This window comes from Tympanuchus pallidicinctus, unplaced genomic scaffold (genome assembly GCF_026119805.1).
Source record: "Tympanuchus pallidicinctus isolate F22 unplaced genomic scaffold, pur_lepc_1.0 scaffold1, whole genome shotgun sequence".
Taxonomy (NCBI): Eukaryota; Metazoa; Chordata; class Aves; order Galliformes; family Phasianidae; genus Tympanuchus; species Tympanuchus pallidicinctus.
The window spans coordinates 29,242,738-29,258,021 of record NW_026294618.1 but is presented as its reverse complement, the minus strand read 5'-3'; the positions used below and the strand labels follow the sequence as shown (position 1 = coordinate 29,258,021).

At 35.5% G+C, this 15,284-nt stretch overlaps 1 protein-coding gene across 1 annotated transcript in view; it reads right to left on the bottom strand.

Annotated features, from left to right (window-relative positions):
• CD109 (CD109 molecule) overlaps nt 1-15,284 on the bottom strand; it is a 90,942-nt gene that overhangs the window by 33,958 nt on the left and 41,700 nt on the right. The window contains exons 7-20 of the mRNA XM_052678876.1: nt 14,252-14,291; nt 13,536-13,620; nt 11,328-11,424; nt 10,379-10,514; nt 9,486-9,595; nt 7,645-7,884; nt 7,191-7,292; nt 7,032-7,094; nt 6,266-6,442; nt 4,015-4,167; nt 3,188-3,262; nt 2,639-2,699; nt 1,976-2,111; nt 1,114-1,231 (exon numbers count right to left, since the gene is read on the bottom strand). Coding sequence (XP_052534836.1) covers nt 1,114-1,231; nt 1,976-2,111; nt 2,639-2,699; nt 3,188-3,262; nt 4,015-4,167; nt 6,266-6,442; nt 7,032-7,094; nt 7,191-7,292; nt 7,645-7,884; nt 9,486-9,595; nt 10,379-10,514; nt 11,328-11,424; nt 13,536-13,620; nt 14,252-14,291 — 1,593 coding nt within the window. The remainder of the gene's footprint in view (nt 1-1,113; nt 1,232-1,975; nt 2,112-2,638; nt 2,700-3,187; nt 3,263-4,014; nt 4,168-6,265; nt 6,443-7,031; nt 7,095-7,190; nt 7,293-7,644; nt 7,885-9,485; nt 9,596-10,378; nt 10,515-11,327; nt 11,425-13,535; nt 13,621-14,251; nt 14,292-15,284) is intronic.

The following is a 15,284-nucleotide window of genomic DNA, read 5'->3' as shown; positions in this document are numbered from 1 at the left end:
AAGCAGTAAATGACACTAAACATACAGATATCACTTATTTATTTCTCCATCACAGTTTTTGTGCATTTCTTTTATTTGTCTCTTTGTATGGTACTGATTAACATGTTTCAGCCATATGTAACTCCAAGCGCAATCTAAACATCCCAATGAGGGTGAAGCACTGAGCAATGTATGTTGGTGATTATAGTTAAGGAAGAAGCACAACATCTGTTTTATTTGTAGCTTTCTCATATTTGAGAGTGAGGGACCAAGTATATATTTTCATATAGTTTGAATCAGAAAACAATTCCTCTTTCCATCCCTTCTCTGCCAAGCTAAGTGGAAGAAACAAGAATTGTGATTATAGTCTCAGAGGACTCAGCCACAAAATATAGATCTGTTTCCAAATTTTGTGGTGTTTTGACCAGGATGTTCAAAGCATATGGTTTGTATCTGGTATATCAGCCAACTACAAATCTGAGTCTGTATCTGGGCTTACATCCTGAAAGATACTCCTCCACAAAAATTTGAAGGGATGAAAATTTCAGTGAGTAAAGAGTTGTCTCCAAGTTAAATTCTAATTAGTGCATGCATCCAGTTGGAAATCTGTGACCTAGTACTACAGACTTTCAATCTTTCTGACCTTTGGCACTTAAAAGTGGAGATGTCCCAATTAGGAATGTAGTTTCTCTAGGATTTTTTTTACATTATGCATGAAAAGAGATAACTGCAATGACATTTCAAAAAGTAATTCTTATTCTAAACAGTCCAAATAGCATTCTCTAAGAAGCTGTTTCCACGAATACAGAGTGAGCCAAGGACAACTGCATGTCTATTCCGGAAATTTCAAGTTTTAGGTCTAAACTGACAAGTGCTGAATTTAGTTTAAATTGCTAAATTCTCCTTAAAAGAGCCATGGAGATAGGAACCTGGCAGCAAAACCACTTCATCCTGGTGCCCAACCTCCATGTCCACATAAGATTTCACTGTAATGTTTTCCTAACAGTTTGAGTGCATATGAAATTTCTTCACTGATATAAGGAGAAGGCTGTTATTAGAAGTAAAATGCAGGTTCCAATTAATAATCTACAGTGTTATCAATATTTAAAGGAGAAACATCAAGCAGTGTGCTACCTCTGCTGGAACAGTTGTCACTCCAAGACCGCCGTTTTTAGAAAGCACAAAAGCACTGGCTACCCAGGACGTGATGGTATCAGGTACAGTGACTTCCATTGTGGTATCTGCATCAGATCTGATAGCAAAAGGACATACATGACTTTCAAAAGCATCTATTTATAGACATGAGTAAGTAAAGATGTGTGTTAATAATACATCAAAAACGAAGTTCAAACTCTTGGCAGGAAAAACTTTTGGTTATCTGTTTTCCTCTTCTTAATCATTTAGAAATATTTGTGATGGGATCAAAATGATTAAAACAAATTATTAAATTATTTTGAATTCCATAACTTTAAGATAATTACACATAATCAACTTTCACAGATCCTGTAAAATAATCTTCAGTGAAGTCTGTTTCCCTAACTTCTTAGCTATGAAAGAATACAAGATTTGTGTCTCACAACACAGGTCAGATTTCACTATTAGTTTAACAGTTAGAAATGCTCCTTGAATTAGGTGCAGATGAGAACAGATTTTAGCTTCTGGGTCACAATCTTCTCGTGCACTTAACAGAAAAACACTAAGTCTCCCTACAAGTCAGTTCTCCTTACATAAAAGGAAAATAGTTTCCTATCCTAGAAATCTTTGTCTCCAGGGTTTTATTTTGTTCCATTTGAAACTGAAAGTCAGGGATTACTCTGCTTTGTGCAGACGTAAAATGCCTCATTCGGTGGGCTTCCAACCTCACTTCTGGCCTCTAGGTGGTAGCAGAATATAAATAACACCACATTTTTAAGCTGTTTCAGTACCAATGCAGAATAATACTAAAACAAAAAAATAAAAACAGTAAATCAGTTTCAATTTCCTTTTGATTTCATACCTAGTTTTGGTATCAATCCAAAGCCAAGTCTCTGGAAAATGTGTCCTTACATACGGAGTGCTAAAATCTAGAGGTCCATCTCTAGCTACTGGCAGATCATCACCAAAGCCATCCTCTATGGGTATCATTCCATCATCTACAAAACAAAAATTACTGTCCTACCTACAAATGTCTATGTTTAAGAAAAATCAAATTAATACAGTGTTTGCAGTATAATCTACGGTGTTGTTACATATGTTAATTCTACTCCATAACATCATGAACTTTGCATAATACTTTTTCCCTTGAGTTTTTGATTGTTAATTTATTTTCTTAAGAAAATGAAATTTCAGAAGAACATTAAGTTATACATAGCCTTTCCAGACTGCTTCTAGAACTGATATAATATAGTGTCATACAACTAAGTGACAAACCACTGATATGAAACTGCATCCAAAATTGCAAAAGAGTAGGGTCACTCAGGACATCAGCAAAAGTGAAGTTCTCAAAACAGTACCTAAAAGAGTTTTGCTTGTTTTGAACCTTAAAAACAGTTCTCTTTTGCTAGGCTGGAAGTTGCCTTTATGTATACTATAGTGAGAAGACTTAAGAGGGTCCCTAACCCACAAATCTCCTTCCCCACTCAGTAAATTAGATTTGGCTTCATTTATTTTTATTACTTACAAAGAAAATGTTCTTTATCCTCCTCAAGAATTGCATCAGTTGATACCCAAAGGCTGCATTTCTGGATAAAATTTATACAGTTTATCTCAATACAGGACATTCAGGACATCAACAGTGCTCATCTATTTTATTTTTTTTTCTTGTCTTTCTTTTTAAGAAAATAAAGTCATAATTCTAGAGTAATTATAGACCTAAAACAGGTAATACACAGGAACCAATAGATGTCACAGTTATTTGAATCTGAATATTGCCAAAATGACAGAAAAATTTTAAAAGGGATGACATTATAACACAAGCCATACTTATGAAAATATAAACATATATCATTGTATCCAGATTATTTACATGCTGCTAAATTACAATTCAAAACCCATATAAACCATGAAAACTGTAGACTGTTGTCTACAGCCCCAAGCTTTAAAAGGAACATTAATAATCTTTTATTTTAGTAAGCCATACACAAACCACAAAGTTGAGCCCTGCCATGCCCTCCCACTCCCCCCCCAAAAATAAAAAAACAAAGATCAGAGTTTCTTATTTTAAACATACCTGAAAGACACCAAAGGAACCTCTGACAAGGGGGAAGTACTGTGCTGTATTGTATAAATTGAGTTCATGAAATACCTAGGACAAAGAAAAAGAAAACCACTAAAATATCACCCAAAAAGTAAATGCAAATACTTTCTTTTTCCCAGGACTGTCACTGTTAACAGATGCTCATTTGTAGGGCAAGCAGCAGCAGCTCTGTTAGCTCTCACATAAAGGAGAAAAGAATCAATGACAAGATGAATGGGATTAGATTGCAATAATTTCGTAATTAACAGATGAGTACTAAGACTACATAAGCCTAAAAGAGGAGTCTACAGCCCACTATTATTCCATGCACTTAGGCTACTTTGTCATTTGATTGCTTTAGGAACAATGCATATTGTCAGCTCTTTCAAACTGTTGGTGCACCAGAGCTTCTGCAAGTAAAGAGATTTCAAAAAGATGACTACAGCATTTCACCCCTTAAAAAATAGAATTCTTTGTATTATTTTATATAATTGATATTAAAGAGCATGAATCAAAAAGTTTCAGTGATTTTTGTCTTTTCCAAAAGAAGAAACAGCCAGGCATTAACTGAGAGTTTATTGAATAGAAAAACAATACAGCATTAATTGGAATCAGAAGTGCTGGGACTGTTACCTTGTAAGCTTTAGAGTCTTTTCTGCTAAAGTAGATAAGCTACTTGCTGATATAAAAAAAAATCTGCACAGCTAAGAACATTATGCCCAAAGAACATTACTCATTCAGCTTATAAGCTGTAATATCTATGTAAATACACATATTTCATACAAACAATAAAGAAAATCTTTTTTTCCCTGTATACTTACAGAATCTTCAGTTATATCACTACTGTCTCCTAGAAGCTTTGTACTTTTATCAACAACTGCAAGTCCAACTACTGATTCTGGATCTGTTGTACTGATCTTAAGGGACACTTTCTCAGACGGTTTGACTTTATCTTTGCTCCAAGAAATTTTAATCTAGAAAAAAAGTTAAAGTAAATTATAAAAAAAGACACTAGTTTAAATTATACATTGATATTTGTAGTCAGTCAGCAACTCTGAGATTTTCTTAGTCTCTATTAAGACTGAATTTCCTAGACTTTGGGGAAAATACCATGGCCTTCCTTTTGCTCTTGCTCTCCCAGCTGATCCTTGGACTGAGTATAGTTACTTCAAACAATCAAACAACCCCTGGATTTGAAGTAGCAGTCTCTTAAACCACAATACACTGGTTTCTACAGCTAAGGGCAGTAAATGAAATTCACTCTCTCTATCAATGTGCAGCACAGCATGTAATGTATTTTGGGAAATACATTTTTGGGAGAAACTTCATCCTTGAAAGATTTTAATGAAGTATGCCACAGTGAGATCAACACAGAAAAAGGGATTTATATAGTGGGTGCATAGGTAAGGAAAAAGGAAGTGAATACATAAATACAGTACCAGTATGCACTTCCTACAGGTAGTGAAATGAGGAAGGGCCATCCACTGTAAGGTAGTTCTGATGTGCCCCATCCACGCAACATCAGGTAACAATGCAGTGAACAATGCTACTCTTTTTTCTCACCAAAATAACATTTCTATGAAGTCTGGAGACCCAATTCAGCATCATACTAATGTTGCTTACATTTAGCTGTCTGCATTTCTGTTTAGTGTCTAAGCTTGACAGGTGTCAAAAGGAATTTGTGGTGACTAGATAGCAGTTTTGCTCATCATGGAGCAGAAATCCAAATTGCAGTGGAGAAAAAAGTTCTGTAGGCTCCACTGACTGCACTGAGAGAGAGTAGGTGGGATTCATTTATATAACAACTGGCACTTTTTGTTATCTAAGATGGTCAAAGTTATCTGAGTCATCCGCAGTGGTGCAGAATTTCCCTTTCTGGAATAAACTCTGGAGTCCAGGCAGAATATCCTTAATACCACACTCAGTTTGGGCAACTGAATATCCTTAAATGGAGCTTGGCTGCGTAATTCCCCGTACAGCTATCAGATCAGACTCAGTCAGCTGAAGTCATCTGGAATCACTTGAGATGTCCCCACAGCACACTGTCTGGCCCTCAGCTCCCATTCCAGAAGTGGATAGGTTACCTACATGACCTCCTACTGGTCCTAGGACATATCTATAGGTTACAGAGAAAGTAGTCTTCATAGCAAATACATTGAAGTTGATACTAAATTCTTGTAATTTACCTTCTCAATTTTTCATCCTATCTGTACACAAACTAGGATGGTGGCTTTCATTTATTAGCTAGATTTAATTGAACTGGTATTTTCAAGATCATGCCTCACTTCTTTGCCACAATATATACTATAATCTTACACTGAAATCAGTGGCCAAACTTGTGTTTTTTCCAGAAGGATGAACAAAATTGTTATGCTTTCTCACTAGAAATATCCTCTTGTCTCTACCCTAGAACTCCCAAGTTTTAGCTAAATTATAATATTCGGATTCTGTTTAGATTCTCAGAATGGATTAGATGGATGGTGAATAAGGAATTGGCTGGATGGTCGCACTCCAAGATTTGCAATCAAACACAATGTCCAAATGGAGACAAGTAGTGTCCCTCACAAGTCATTTTGGTATAAGCACTGTTGAACATCTTTATCAGTGACACAGACAGCAGGACTGAGTTCTGCGGAAGAGACAAAGCTGAGAGTAGCAGTTGACAAGCAGGAGGGAAGGGATGTGATCCAGAGTGACCCTGACAGGCTTCAGAACCTGACTAGGGTGAATAACTCCACAAACTTCTAGAATTCCATACTTAGAGAACTTAGGAGTATTTTTCTACTATGTTGTCCAAGCAATCTTTGTCTCAGTATTTGGCCATACTGTTAAAAGCATAATTATTATGTTATCTGTGTATTTATGGGGAATATGTTCAGATATAGAATAACCCCACATTTAAAGCCAGATCCCAATTATCCTGGCATTATTAGAAAGTTCCATAGACTTACACAAACCTCAGATCAGATGCACAATGAGGAAGATTTTACATTTACAAGCTTGTGATCTAAACTACTCTTTACCATACAACAGACAAAAACATGGTCTCAGGCTCGTGTTCAATATAATTACCTTGTTGTCCAAAGCAGGCTGAACAGGGATTGTAAGAGCATCATTTACAACTGCTCCATGTTCATCAACATAGAATACAAGTATACATGCCAGAGGAGCCCAGGAATTTTCTGCTGTTAAATTGAATGTCTTTTCAACCATTGTGCCAGAAGTCATAATTTGTTCCTTAGATAACACCTGAAAGGGAAAAATTAAATACTCAGTCTGTTGACATCTCAATACATCCTAAGTTCTGTCATTCCTTCAATAAAAGGCTTTTAAGAGAAGAGGCAAAGAGCTATAATTCGTGTTTAATTCTACAAGACAGGGCATGAAATAAAGGGATATTACAATATTTAAATATTAGAAATAGATTTTTTTTCTAGGCTTTAACTCCTGCCTGTATTACTCTGGGTAACACTGAACTATAAAAACGAGTGCACAGCACAATATGTTCTGCAATTACATAAAAATATAACAATAATATAACTGTAGCAATAGAGCAAGGGTAACAGGCAGAAAGTGAAACACAGGAAGTTGCATAATAAAACAAGGAAGAACTTCTTTACTGTCAGTGACAGAGCTCTGGAAGAGGCTGCCCAGAGAGGCTGTGGAGTCTTCTTCTCCAGAGATACTCATGACTCATATGAATGCCTTCCTGTGTAGTCTGCTGTATGGAATTAGCTCTAGCAGGGGAGTTGGACTTAACGATTTCTTGAGGTCCCTTTCAAGCCCTGTGATTCTGTCAAGTCATCTTGGATTGTTCATATATGAAATAGCAACTTACCAGGTAATGGAACTCTCTTACTGGCTTGTTGCTTTCAATATTTAGTTCAAAAGGTTTCCCAGCCTAGAAAAAGAATATGATTGATAATGATGATTATGGAAACATGATGAATAACTTGACTTTTTTTCCTATCTTAGCAAGTTATGTCTCAGACTGTACCTTCACTTCTTGGCTCTTTGTTTTAACCTGGAGGTAAGTTTCACTGGGAGAGCTGAACACATCATAAACGCCTATGTCAGTCTTACTGTTGAGGAACTCTGCCTGTAAGACAATGCAAAACAAAGTTCTTAACACAACAGCAAAAAGTGTGTACTCTGTAAGCAGCAATATCTATGCTGCTGTTTAGAACATGGTAACCTTAGTTGCAGTAGAAGACAACTTCTTGCTTTGGGTATCTGTTTCTTTTTTTTTTCCTATCGCTAATTTGATGCACTTATTTAGATCATATTTACACAGGATCTGCTACTTTCCTTCCAGCTCTAATATGGATAAGAAAAAATACAATAGCAAGTGGTATATAGGCTGTTACAGATGGCAGAAACAGCATACCACTAATTACAGCCTTCTCAATTCAGTGTGTCATTCTTTCAAATCAACATATTACGAGCAATACCTGAACTCTCAAAGTTTTTGTATTGGATAGGATTGGAAACTCAATATCAATAATTCCATTTTGTGGGACTGTGTAATTCAGGACATGGATCGTCTTATTTCTCTCCTCTGTTGCCTCATTCTCAAAGTGAGAAAGTGAAGAGTGGTGAAAAAACAGGTCTGACTGTTGTGCAGTGACTGTGACAAGATTTTGCCTCTCTTCAGTTGTCAGCTGGTTGCTGTCAGAACGTGTCACCTTTAGCTAAAAACAAAAAGAAAGAAAATGTCCATCAAACAGGATAAAACTACATACAACATTATAATTAAAAAAAGGCCAGGTTTCTCACATATCAGCAGAATTACTCCCTTGAGAGTACTGCAAGTAGGCAAGTCAGTCAAAAACAAAACTATTCACAATTCTACCCAATAGAGAATTTATTTTATTTTTTTTTTTTTTTAAACAGAACAGGTAAAATAGAAAAAGGTGATCTACCTTTCAGCTCAGTTACAGCTCCTCTTCTGCATATGCTTATCTATCAGGCAAAATAAGCATATCTAACCTGCTGCCTGAATACTCATTTTATCACCTATTTAGTGAGATGTATTTATGGATTCATAGAAATAAATGAAAAGACTCAAAACAAGCCTCAACTTAATGCAATCTCTAAATTCTTCACACCAGTATCCACCAGTCACCGCTATAACTTATATCAACCTTTATTTCTATGGATTCTCATCCACAGTAAAACCATTCTCGCTCTGTATTTTATATTCCAAAAATTCAACCTCTACATTTAATAACACTGAACAAATGTTTCCCTCTTCTTTTTCAGTCCAAAAGTGCGTCACTCTTCTCCTCTGCCATTATTTTCCTTTTATCTCTCTGTACAGCACACACAGACCTTCACCTCCAGTAACAGCTACTGCTGTTCCCTCATCCCCTCCTCTGGGAGCATGGCTGGTATCTCCTCTGCCAGCTGCAGTATTGCTAAATCCTCAGTTCCCTCTCAGCTCTTCAGCAGGTCAGAGCTCGAGTCAAACTAAGCTGCAGGCAAAGAAAACGAAAAGGACCAAAACCAAAGTCCCAATGGTAAAGCTAGCAAAATAATACGACCTACACCGATCCAAAACTGCATAATCAGTCCATCTCATTGGTATTTAGTTATACCATATATTATACATACAGTATTTAGGTATTTCTACATAGCAAAGGCTCTGGCTGTCTTCAAAAATTATGAAGTCTATTACTCCTTTAAGATAATTTTCAAGGGTGCAATACACAATCTCTCTTAAATGCAGAAATACTGACCACAGACCAGGAGAGCATGAAGAATATGAAAGGCTTCTGAGAGGAGTATAGGTGGTATGAAAAAGACATGACAGGATGCAAAAAAGAGACACTTTCATTTCAGAGCAATGTGGTTTGAGTTGTACTTGAGTTTACTTAGACTAACAGCTGGTTAGTCTTAGATATGCGTATTTAAAATAAATACTATATTCACATTCATACATTCCATTTTTTATACAAGTATTAAGAGAGTTGGGACTCGGTAACTACTAAAACACAGTCAACTTACTGGAAAACATTAGCTAGAGATTGAAAAGTTTTACTTAACAGTGCTGAAACTCTAGTATATCCTGTCAACACAGCATTTCCTATCATTTTATCCTTTGCTAGAGTAAAAACTGTAAGCTTAGAACTTCCTGATTTGTAGAACTTCATATATCATGAAAAAATAATTTGAAAATAAACTTGTAAATTACTCCTAGAAGTCTGAGACAAATTCTGGTATCTAAGGAAAAACACAGGAGAAAAAGTCACATTTGTTTATGCACAAACCACAATGAATCAAAAGAACTTACAGTAGCGATGAAATTCAGAGAAGGTTTTATGACTCTAGAGTAGTCCACAAATTCAATGAAATAGTCACTTTGCTTTGGAAATATGATAGTACTTGAATTCTGAGAGATTCCTGTTGAAAAATTGCTTTCCTTTAGACATATACACACTCATTTAGCAGTAATTTACTTGATTTTTTGATAATTCTATCATGTTTTTCACCATTTCCACTCTGACTGCTCTCCATCCTTCCTAAGATAAGGAAAGTATCAGTAAAAAGATGATATGGCGCTGTTATCCAAGACAATAAATAAGTCATATCACAACGTGCTCTACTCTATGAATACTATTTCAGAATGACAAAATGAAGAATCCCAAATCTGTCAACTTCCACCTTACTGGGCTTCTAACAGAAATTCTGTAATTAAATCTTGTTAATGGAACTGCCAGAGAACTCTTTCTACTGATGTTTACAAGCGAATAAATAAAATACATTTATGATTAAACTAAAGTTTATAAGGCAACCTAATGCTATTTTTACACCTGCTCTTCTCATCAAAACAAGCTGTTACTGAGTTTAAGCCCTCAGTAAGTTTAGAAGAACGTGGTAACCTCAATTGCAGTAGAAGAAAACTTCTCGCTTTGGGTATCTGTTTCTTTTTTTTTTAACAAATCCCTTGGTTACTTAATAAATCACTTACTGCAGACCTGCATTCAACAAAGCTAACAGTTACTTAAACTATTTAATAACTAGGCAAGTAACAGTTCAAATAATATATTTGCATGCAAAAGATTCATATTTCCTTCAGTACATGATACTTTGCCATCACTTCCAAGCCACTCTTCAGTGCACTAAGCTCTTCTAGCATGATCTGCTCCTTGGATTTCTCTTGGAAAACCTCAAACAGCAAAATACCTGTAAGTGACTCAGTAACCACAGCAATGATTTCTACTGGCTCAGTGTAATCATCATCACCATGGTGCCACGACTGATCCCCATTCAAGTTTTGCAACATGAGCTTGTTACAAGTAATATTCACAGATCCATTTATCTGCAATGTGGAAAGAAAAAAAAAAAAAAAAAAAAGGATTACTTTATATAAAATTGTCCTCTTCTACACTGCCAGAGCACCAGTGCCTATGCTTTACAGAAAAAGACAACAAATTGGAAGCTGCCTGAAGGAGCATCGATTTTACCCAAATTCAGTTCTGTTTCTGAAGATTAATTGCTGTTGAAGCCTTCAAGCCAGTCAACAGGAAATGACAGACATCACTTAGCTGAAATGAAATTTTGTTCACAGCTCAAAATTAAAAGACCTGATTTTGAAAAAGATTACATCAATTTCTCACCACCTGTAAGTCTTGAAATCAACACGGAAGGCTTTTTTACATGTCATGCCCTAGATCATCTCTAGCACATCAACTCCAATGCAATTACTACAGAATTAGTAAGCAAAACTCTTGATACCACCATGCTAGAATTCTACATGGACAATTGCAATGCCTTTGTAACACAGAGTTGGGTGCATAATGGCACGCACAGTGCCAAGGAACATTCCCAGGCACTGGCCCTCCATCACCTACACTGCTAGAAGGTCTTTAGGAATGTTTTTCTACTTGGGCCAGCTACTGGTCTCCAGGCATAGTTCAAGGGATTGCGGTGGCCAACTGTCACTCCCAATAGGCAGTCTGAACGTAGCCACTTTGTACTAGAAAATAGAGTTAAACACTATTCATGCAAGTCACTCCACAGACTACGCCAGCAGAACACAGCACTTGAGGATGGTCCCAGGCATATTTAACCTTCAAAAGCAGATACAGCTTTAGAGTCTACAACACTACTGAACTGCTAACAAAAGACTCACCTCCATTGTTTTTGTTATGTTCCTCTTGTTTGTCCAGTAAGAGACAGACAGACAGGTGACTGTCACATTTCCCTTCACCGGCTTTCCATATGTATACCTGAAAAACACCAAGCAAAGCAAAACAGTGCATCATCTCAAGAGCCTAGGCTCCTGAAGAGTAAGGTAAAAAGGTTCACTGAAATACTTTTTCCTGAGTTTCAAATATAGATAGAATGTATTTGTACTTTGAACCATAACGTTTTCAGTGCTTAATTTACATTAAAGTCAGAAGCCCAAAAGTTAGAGAATATACAGAGAAGTGGGAAGTGCTGCCCTTTCCTGAACATGAGCTTTACAAGTCTGTTACTATAGGCTGTACAATTTAAGCAAATTAACTATGTTAAACTAAGCTAGAAGCAAGTTACTGAACAGAACATATAGCACCATAGTTAATACACAATAGGGTTAAAATGGGATGTGGGAAGTGCAAGTGTTCTGCTTCCCAAACACTGAATGTACAAAATGAGTGATTTCAAGATATTTTTGTATATTCATATTATTTAGTAATCACAGAGCAAACAAATCATGGCATTATTGCACAGCAAACACAATTGGCAGTTGTAGCTAATTTATAAACAATAATCAGTGATTAGTAATAAATCAAAGATTTTCTCAACATTTCCAACCTTAGTCAGATTTTGAAAACTAGGAAATAGGAACAAAATAACATTATAATCCAACAGTATTAATACATTCAGATGTGATAACTAAGTAGTTTGGGTCAGTACGGATATGACTGGAAGTCACTTAAGAAACATGAAAGCAGAGCAAAAGGATTATCAAATAGCATAGTTACAGGAACATTTCTGACAATGCTGTCTTGCACCTGAGCTGCAGTCTTTCCTGTTAAATCTAATCACAGAAAGAAGCTGCTATTAAGCTTGAAATATTACTGTCATTGGATAACATCCCGTAGTTAATCTAACAATAGTGCAGAAATGAGAAAGGAAAAGGGATTTATGACATCTACAAGTTTAAAGGACACGTAAAGTCCTTGTATACAGAGACATTTTGCCTATAAAAACAGTCACCAGGAATGAAGTCATTCCCTATAAATAATTATGACATATCAGTAAAACCTTGGCACTGCTGGGATTCAATCCCAGACTATTCACTGGCGCCCAAGTCTGGATTTATTGCAGCAGACAGGTATGCTTTCAAATACCTTAACAAAGGAGGCAAGTATCTTGAGGCAGACCAAAACAAATTAGGAAACCAAATTCATATTGGCATATACTCCAAAAGAGAAATAGGAAGAAGAAAAAAAAACAAGTGAAAAATCCTTTTTCTTTTTTTTTTTTTAATTACACCTAATGAGAAACCTACATAGTTTACAGTATTGGGTTTTGGGCTGCTTTGCCTCCAGGAAAAGAAGCTTTTTCTCAGAAGTCCAAACATCACATTTAAACAGACTGTTAATCAATCACTTTGAATTGACTGTTTTGAAGGTATGCATTTTAATGTAATGAAATAGCTCCAGAAAGACTTTCACTTTCAGGTCTTCTTGTTTACCAAGCAGCTTTACTTGGCTCTCATCTTCCCAAAATAAAATTCATTTTTATCTGAGATTAAAAAATAAAATATTATTTGTACAGCAGTCTACAATGATGAATAGTAATCTACAGTAAAGTCTGTTTTGAACTTCTCAAGAGTTTTCAATTCTTCATCAATTTACAGGTATAGGTATTTTGTAAGCCAGTAGAAGCCTGTAGTTCAAATCCATAACATGGGTAAATCAGTACAAGAAGGATGTGAATAGAAGCTTGAATAATTTTCCTGTTGGTATGGTAAAACATAGTTACTCTATCTAAAGAATTTGATGTGATATCTTGGAGAGCATAATGAAAGAGACATAATAACCAGAAAAAAAAAAGTCTCAAAGTTTACATACAAACAAAAGATTCAAGAAATTTTATGAATAAGTCAGTTGAAAATAGCATGGCTGTAGTCTAGAAATACCTACACCTAACCAAAAGTGTACATCTAAAAGTCTGAAGATCCATCTAACATTGTTACACAAAAATCCAGTAACTAGGAACATAAGCTAGCCAGCTAATGCACAGCAGAGGACACTTTTTTTTTTTTAACATTTTAACATGTTTTTACTTTAATATTTACAGACAATTATCTTAACAGAGAGCATGACAACAGTATCAGTGTTTTACTTACTTTGCAGTGACAACACCACTTACATCTTTCTCTCTCAAGGAGTAGTATAATGGTGTTGTTATTGTAACATCAAATTTTGGTAAAACTAAAAAAAATAAAAAGAAAAAAATATGTAAAGTATTTAATTCACATAAAAATAACATTTACATATTTTGAATATGTAATATGGTACTGACTATTGCAGTTTCCTGAGGACTATAATGTAAGATATTTTTAACACAGTTCTATGCAGGCTTCAATCTGAGATAGTTTGTCAAAAGGTGGCACCAAGCATCACAAGAGCAGCCTGCGCACAGCCTTGTATGGATAAAATATGTTTGTTTCTCCTCTCTCAAAGCAAACTTGTAGAGGAAGCAATAAATGTTCGGCCTGTTTAACCTTTACAGAATTATCAGGAAGCGTCATGATCAAATATTATACAGATCTGTTGTGATGAACACATTGCTTGGAAGCTCCTGGGAAAATAGGGACCAGACAACTTTCAAACACTACAGCAGTAGGTCATTAAAGCCACCAGAAATAAGTAGGGCAGCTGATAAGATGATGTTTCTCCCCAGAACAGCCAGTTTCAGAGAAGCAGATGTGGAAATTAAACTTTCTGGGAGTATTCAAAAAGTTTGTGTTAGCCAAGATTAGTTAGTTTCTCTAAACTCTAAATTAATGGAGACTCAGTTACTAATTTTGGTCATTACTAAACATCCTTGAGTAACACTTACCATATTCTATCACTTTAAAACTTTGATAATGTACTTGACCCTATTGAAAAAAAAAAAAAAATACATAAGTACAAACAGCTGCAGTTAGAGTGACATGTTTAATGTATTTTTTAGGCCCAATCCCACCCATACTCAGCTTAAATTGCTGAAATTATGTAATTTTAAATTACAGATCAACCGCCATCAGCTCCTGTTAAGAGTTCCTGCAAGAACCAGCTGAAGATATTTGCACCAAAAAAGCGTGCAGGGAGTTCACATATAGTAGATTCATTACATGTATAATGGAGTCCTCAGAGAGCCGTTAGTCTACAAACATCTACACACGGCTGGTTTCTGTATATAGATATATCTGAGTCAGCTACCTTAAAACTATCAAGCATTAAGCATTCACAGTGATTAAGATGAAAGATGACAGAACTACCAGCAGTATCTTTGCTAACTCATTTAGAATTAACTCTTATCTCTATGCAAGTGGAAGCCCTGTAGAGTATCTAGAAGACAAGGCCACTTCAAAAACATGTATATAATCTTTAGGCTTTTCATTCACTTAAGAAAAAAACCAAAACCTAAGATTTAATTATAGTCTGTGTTACATACTTACTTTAGCAGAGATGTCTTGAGTTTTATCTTTCTGACTTTTATTTATTGGTTAAAAATCAAAGGAAGAAATAAGCAAATGTAAAGAATCTTAAGTTTTTTCTGTTTTCCTGTTTTTCTGTTTGTTTTTACATTTCTTCATTTTTCTCAAAATATCTAAAAGCCTATTCTGGAATATTAATTGAGATTTGGTATCTCAGGCCATACACAGCACATTCTTAGGAAATTAATTTTACTCTTTGTTTTTGTTTAGCTTTTTACCCTGCTCTCTTAATATTAAAAAAAGTTTAAGAAATTAGCAGCTATTTTTGTTCACTGGTGCAATGACAGTTGACCCAAAAAGTCAGGGTAGTGAGACATTCATTTTGCTTCTGTTGTCTTAGTCAATTATTCTTCCTTGTTAGAGTGCGAGTAATTTTGAGCAAGCATGCAAGTC